At 52.1% G+C, this 7136-nt stretch overlaps 1 protein-coding gene across 1 annotated transcript in view; it reads right to left on the reverse strand.

The window, feature by feature from the left end:
* Window positions 1-6814, reverse strand: part of LOC116737999 (eyes absent homolog 2-like) — a 45788-nt gene extending 38974 nt beyond the window's left edge. The window contains exon 1 of the mRNA XM_032592733.1: window positions 6702-6814. Within this exon, the coding sequence (XP_032448624.1) occupies window positions 6702-6810 (109 nt within the window). The 5' untranslated portion in view covers window positions 6811-6814. The remainder of the gene's footprint in view (window positions 1-6701) is intronic.
* Window positions 6815-7136: the final 322 nt, after the last annotated feature.

The following is a 7136-nucleotide window of genomic DNA, read 5'->3' on the forward strand; positions in this document are numbered from 1 at the left end:
CCATCCATCCACACATCCATCCATCCACCCATCCATCCATCTACACATCCATCCATCTACCTATCCATCCATCCATCCACCCATCCACATATCCACCCATCCATCCATCCATCTAGCCATCTATCCATCCACACATCCACACATCTATCCATCCACTGATCCATCCATCCACCCATCCATCCATCCACACATCCATCCATCCAGCCAGCCATCCACCCATACAAACATCCATCCATCCATCCATCATCCATCATCCATCCATCCATCCATCCATCCATCCATCCATCCATCCATCCATCCACCTATCCATCCATCCATCCATCCATCCACCCATCCATCCACCCACACATCCATCCATCTACCTATCCATCCATCCATTCACCCATCCATCCTCTACCTACCCACACATCCATCCTCTACCCAACCACCCATCTTCCATCCACTCATCCATTATCCATCCATCCATCCTCTACCTTTCCACCCATTAATCTATCCACCTATCCATCCATAAATAATTTTTAAGGATCTACCATGAGTCATAGACTAAGCTCTTTGCTAATCAGGAACAATAACTTAAATACGTACATAGGAATAAAAAACTGTCCTTATCCTGGAGGAATCTGCCATCTAAAACAACTGTTCTCAACCCTGAGTGCACAACAAACTTGTCTGGAGAGCTTTAGAAAAATCCCATTGCTTGCGTCACACTACTGACCAATTAAATCAGATTTTCTGGGGGTGGGATCTGGACATGAGCCTTAGACATTTTTTTTTTTTTAAAACCTTCCAGGAGATTCCGGCGTGCAACCAGGTTCAAAACCAGTGCAGAAATCTGGTTCTCAAAGTGTGGTCCCTGGGCCAGCAGCGTCAGTATTATCTGGAACTTGTTAGAAACACAAATTCTTGGGCCCCAGGCCCAACCAGCAAAGCCAGCAGTGGGGCCCTTCAATCTGTGTGCCAACAAAACTTGCAAGGTGACTTTGATGAAAAAGAATTTGAGAACCACGGAGCTAGCACCTCGCTACTCCAAGTGGCTGGTTGACCAGAAGCATCAGCGTCACCTGGGAGCTTGTCAGAAATGCAGACCCTTAGGCCCGATCAGAATCTGCAAGTTAACAAAGTTCCCAGGTGAGTGTATGCACATTAAAGAGCGAGAGACACAGAGCTAACCTCCACCGAGTGTTTTCTAAGCATCGAGCACTCTGCAAAAGGCTTTAACATAATCGTGCTAAAGCTTTTCTAAACCCTGGCCTGCATACAGGTCACCTCTGTCACATTCCTGCTTTATTTCCTCATAGAAATTACCACCATCTGAAGTCCCATATTTGTGTAAAAATTCAATACCTGCCTCTCCCATTAGAACATGAACTCTGGGAAGGGGACTGTCTCCTTCACCATTATATTCCCATCACCTGCACCAGGCGCTGGCTCACGGCAGGCATTCTGGAACAATTTAACGAACAAACGCGTGCAGCAAACATATCTTCATCATCCAGGTGAGGAGACAGGCTCAGGGAGAACAGGAATTTGGTGACATTCACCCAGGGAGCAAGTGGCAGACCTGGAAGACACATATGGCCCGGCTGAGCCCAAACCCTGTAGGATGTGACGTGCAGGGACCGTGGGGAGATGCAAAAAGGGTCCCTGGAACACAGTGACCTGCAAAGTCCCTGAAGGCAGGCTGCGGGTGGGTCCGGTTCTCTCCCGGGTCGCCAGGGCCTCACGCACAGCAGGTGCATCAAACAAGCTGACGACCACCAGCATCTTCTCTAGAGCAAGAGGGCACGTGTTCAAATAACAGCCTGCATGACGACAGCCCGGCAGCATTGATTGCAAGAGCAAAAAATTACAAATAACCTCATGTTCACGGACCGGGGATGGCTTAATGAACTGGGTCATTCTTTAGTGTATTAGTCAGTGAAGCTAAAAAGAGGTAAATCATGTCTTAACGCGCCTTGAGTGAACAGAGCAAGTTAGAGCAAATCTGTATTACACGCTAGCTTTTGTGTTCCAGAAGTTTTTCCAGCGACACTGTTAATTCCTACAGTAAAGGTACCTTTGTAAATATATATACATAAACATACACGCCTAAGTCGCATAAATACAATCGGTACAAATGCGAGGGCTTACAAAAAGGTCTCAGCCTGCGCACAAAACGCGGTAACAGTGGTTGGTTCTGGGGAAGGGAGGGGACACTGAGCACGGGGAGATGTGGTCTGATGTTTCGGGTCTTTATAAGGATCGTGTGTTTATGTGGTAGTTGGGGAGTCGGAACTGACATGTCACGGAAAAACAGAGGAAAAGGAAGGGCTTTAGGCAAGGGGTACGGGGCGTGGGGCCTACAGAGGGGAGCGCCCATTCAGCCGTCCCACCGTCGTGGGGAGTGCTTCACCTTCTGTCCTCACTCGCTGGGCCAGGATTTCTGAAGCACCTGCTAAGTGTCGGTGTCCCACGTGCTCTCAGCAGGGGGAGAAACCCAGACAACAAGGCCTGCCTTCCGAGAACTGACATTCTAGCCGGGAGCCTGACGAACAACGAGAGAACACACGTGTGCCTTCGGCAGAGGGTGGGAGACGCTGGAGACAGGCAGCAGGGCCCAAAACGGGGGTGGGTGGGTGTTCTGTCGGCTCTCCCCTCAAATGCGGCCCAGAATCTGAGCCCTTCTGCCTGCCCCGATCCAAGGTACTGGCACCTCTCACCTGCACTATTGTAACACCTTCTTGGCTGGTCTCTGGGCTCCCATTCGGTCCTGACCCCCCGTTGTTCTCACGTCAGCGTTCTCCTGACCCCCAGTCGGGGGGGGCTCCTGTCAATATGCGGGTCACAGAGCCCAGCCCCTGCTCCAAACCCTCTCATTGCTCCCGGCTCACTCAGGGTAGAAGCCACAATCCTGTCAGTGGCTCTCGAAGTCAGGGGAGGTCTGAGCTGGCCATCTTTCTGACCTCGTCTCCCCCACGGAGACTTGCTCCCTGGGCTCCAGCTGCGCTAGCCTCCTTATTGCCCCTCCGGTGCTCTGGGAACACTGCTGCCCTAGAGCCTTTGCACTTGCTGTTTCCTCTTCCTTCCACGTGGACACGAACGCCTTCCCTCATCTCCTGAAGGTCTTTACTCAGGTGTCACCTTCCCAGGGACGTCCTTACATCCCTGCATTCCTTATCCTCCTTTCCTGCTTCTCCTCCTCCCCCCCCCCACCCCCACCCCTGCCCCACAGTGAGTATCACTGTCCGACATGCTATGTACTTTGCTTATTTACTGTTTTATCAGCCTCTTGCCTGCCAGACCCCTGGCATAGTCTCCGGGAGGGGAGAGGCTTTTGTGTGCTGACTTTCTAGTGCTTAAAACAATGCCGGCCTGAACAAACACCTGCTGAATGAGGGACTGAACGGTTACATGTGATAGGAAAGACCTCTGTGATGAGAAATGATGGCTGAGAAGACGGTCCTAGAGACAGGGGGAGACCAGGCCGAGGGAACAGCATATGCAAAGACCCCGAGGGCAGAATCACGCTCCTGAGTTACAGAAAAAGAAACAAGGTCAGGGCTCTGTCCAAAGACTCGGTTCCCCGAGCAAAGGGGACGGGGAGGAGGTGACTTTGAGAGGCTGGCAGGGACAGACAAGGTGATCCTGGTGGCCAAGGGTAAGGAAATTAGACCTTATTCTATACTTTCTAAGAAACACTAAGTCCTCTCCGTGTTTTAACTATTTCATCTTCGTATCACCTCGGGGAGGTCGGTGGAATAATTACCCCCCTTTAACAGATCCAAGAGGCTGAGTGACGAGACCAGGGACCCACAGATGGTTAGAGGCAGAGCCATGGGGGCAGTGGGAGCCACTGGGGCATTTCTCGGTTCCACATTCGCTCCAGAGTCCCCCTGAATGTAGGCCCCGTGGCTCATGCCCCCCGGGGTCCTCCCTGGACCTGGGTCCCTGCAGTCACTCAGTAACGCCTCTGTCACCGAAAGAAGGGCCCAGGGGGCCGAATCTGGCACCTGGGGCCACAACTAGGGTGGAATCTTCCCTGCGGAGCTGGGGAGCTCACCACCCATCTCAGGAGAAGGAAAGTGGTGTGTGTGTGTGTGTGTGTGTGAGTAAGCTGCCCCTGCCGGCGCCTGCCTGCTCTGAATTTGGGAGCAACCTCCCCCCACCCCAACACTCAGCCCCAAAGCCTTCGCCTCAGCAGCCAGCGTGCTCCATCCAGGGCAGGGCAGAGGGTGCGGACAGCTCCCCGCCACAAAAGAAGGAGAGAGATGGGGTGTCTGCGGGTGCTATCGCTGTGCAGGGACGATTATCGGAGGCACGAGGACTCTTCGGGGTTTGGCAGAAAGTGATTCTGCAGTTTCCAAGCGGAGACCCCGGAGCCAGAGTGCCTGAGTCTGATTCCTGGCCCTACCAGGGCTGTGCGTCTCTGGGTTGCTTACTGTATATTTAACCCCCTGTGCCTCAACTTCCACATCTGTAAGATGGGCTCGTAGCCTAATAGGGGTGTCATAATTCAGTGAGAAACGGTACAGTGCACCGATAAGAAGAACAGGCTTTGGAGTCAGACGACCTAGGCTCAAATTTTGGCTGTCGCTGAACTGCGTCAGCTCAATCACGCCATTCGACTCCTCTGTGCCTCAGTTTCCTCATCTGTAACACAAGGTTAATCACGCTACCCCCTTCCTGGGGTTGTGGGGATTCAGTGAGTGAGTACATTCACGTCTAGCACACAGCAAGTGCCGAGTATTTGCTCTGCTGGTGACAGGGGAGGAGGAGGAGGGTTAATCCGCCGTTACACTGCGTTCCACAGGGCCTGGCGCAAAGTATGTGCCTCGCAAAAATTAGGGACAGAAGGGAGTGGCAGGGATCCATCTGAGGGACAGGTGCCCCTCAGCTCCCACTAGTGGCAGCCAGGTGGGAATGTGGGCCCAGCACGTCTAACGTGCTCAGCATCTCAAGGGCAACTAGAAACCCAGGTTTTCAAAACACATTTTCAGTGTTTATTTATTTTTGAGAGACAGAGACAGAGTGTGAGTGGGGGAGGGGCAGAGAGAGAGGGAGACACAGAATCAGAAGCAGGCTCCAGGCCCCGAGCCGTCAGCCCAGAGCCCGACGCGGGGCTCGGGCTCACGAACTGTAATATCACGACCTGAGCCGAAGTTGGACGCTTAACCGACTGAGCCCCCCCAGGCGCCCCTAGGAATCCAGATTTTTATGTGAACTCTCCTGATTCGTACAAGTTCACTTTTATTTAAAGGACGTTGTACGCCAAACAAAGACATACCTGAAGACCAGACTTGTCGCGAGCTGCCAGTTTGCAGCTGTGGTTTTACAGTCACCGTGGTTATTTGATTCAGAGGAGAATGACCATGGGATAGCAAGTTCCGCCACGGTACCACGCGCCCACGGTGTGCCAGGCGGCGGTAAGCAGGCTAGGAAGTGGGTCGTGGTTATGCCCCCATTTGACAGGTAAGAAAACGGAGGCTCAGAAAGGTTAAACAATTTGCCCGAGGCCACCGGTCTGGGGAGCAGTGGGGCTGGGATTCAGCCTTGGATCTTCCTCCCCCCGCAACCTCCTCCTCCTCCTCCTAGCTTGCCTGCTCTGAAATGAGGTCCTGGGTCGAACAGTGCCTCTGCTCAGAAGAGAATGATTGTCTTCGAACAGGGCTTAATAAATTGTCTCAAACTCTCAAAGAGCACAGTTTACACGGACACTCCAAAGGGCCACGAAGAATGAGGGTGTGTTCTCTAGCATGTGGTTTGGTGGGGGGAGCCCAGACCCTCTTGGTGGTACCTTTAGTTGACTTATCCCAGCTTTGTTACCAGCATGCGAGGGAAATGTCATCGCTCCGGTGATGGTAATCATTATTCGTGGAAGCCTGGCGTTGCTTAAAAGCAAATTCCTTGCGATGCTGTATTTGACTAGACGCAAGGCTCTGGTTTCCCATGACAGGATGCAGGATCGATGCCCCCTGAGCTGGCATCATACACAGACAGCGAAGGAGAGTCAGCCCGGGGTCCCGGGACACCGGCGGCAAATCCGAAAGCGGGCCCGACTAAAGGGTTAAGCCCAATGGTTAAACATAATAGCGTAATGCCTTTTGCTAACTCCCAGCTCTCCCAGGAAGGCTGACAGATCCCAAACAGAGCAAACAATAGCTGGAATTGTTCTAGCGAAAACTAGTTCGGCTGCACCATTTGCCAATAATTTTTTAAACAGCTTAACTCTCCTCTGCTTCCTTGACTCCAACCCAACCTGAAAGCCAAAGGCAGACGAGTTCTGGTCCCAGCGTCAAACCTTCGTAAACAAGACGCCTGCCCGGATGCAGGATGGCTGGGGGGTGGGGGGGGGGGCAGCGCTGAGGGACAGACTCCTGAGCTGGAGCCCGGACCCCGCAGGACCCACCCAGGGCCGGGGCCTGTAACACACCCGAAACTGACTATTAGCTGCGGTGGAAGTGTCAGCGTTTCTCGGGACAGGAAGTTCAGAACGCGAACCAGCACGCTCACACCTCTACCGACTAGATGGGAACTGTCAGCAGGGCATGCCAAAGTTTCTTTTGGTCCAGAGGCAACAATCCCAATGGCGGGAGGAGAAACTGTCATCATGACGGTATTTTCGAAAGGATGCGTGTCTAAGGCTGCCAGTCCCTTACTAACTTCCGCGGTGGGGCAGGGGGGACCAACACAGGTCCCACCGAAACTCACGCCAGGAGGCCTACCTTCTATGTCACTCAGAGTCCAGACATCGGCGTCGGTGCGGCTAAGCTTCAGTTTACCCGGACAATCGCTGTTTACAGTGAGGCTGGGTGAGATCACCAGATCTAGCATTTCCTTGTACCTGAAAGAAAACAAAGGGAAATATAATTTATTCATTAATTATGCATGCTTACTAATGATTCCTATTTCTTTCCCTAAGAGTATAAATATTAAAGCTGATTACCTAAACCCAGCCGTCTTATAAATTCTACATAATAAAAATTCACTAAACTTTTCATCAAAGGGAAATAAGGAATTAAAATGAAGTGCTTGCTCCCCTCCGGAGAATACACCCACTTGATTAAAACTTTCCCCTCCTTCATACTGTATTTTGCCATTAGAAAAATCACATCCTGGTCTCTTTTAAATGTCATCTGAATGAGCTGGAACGAGCTAGG

Source organism: Lynx canadensis, chromosome A3 (genome assembly GCF_007474595.2).
Source record: "Lynx canadensis isolate LIC74 chromosome A3, mLynCan4.pri.v2, whole genome shotgun sequence".
Taxonomy (NCBI): domain Eukaryota; kingdom Metazoa; phylum Chordata; class Mammalia; order Carnivora; family Felidae; genus Lynx; species Lynx canadensis.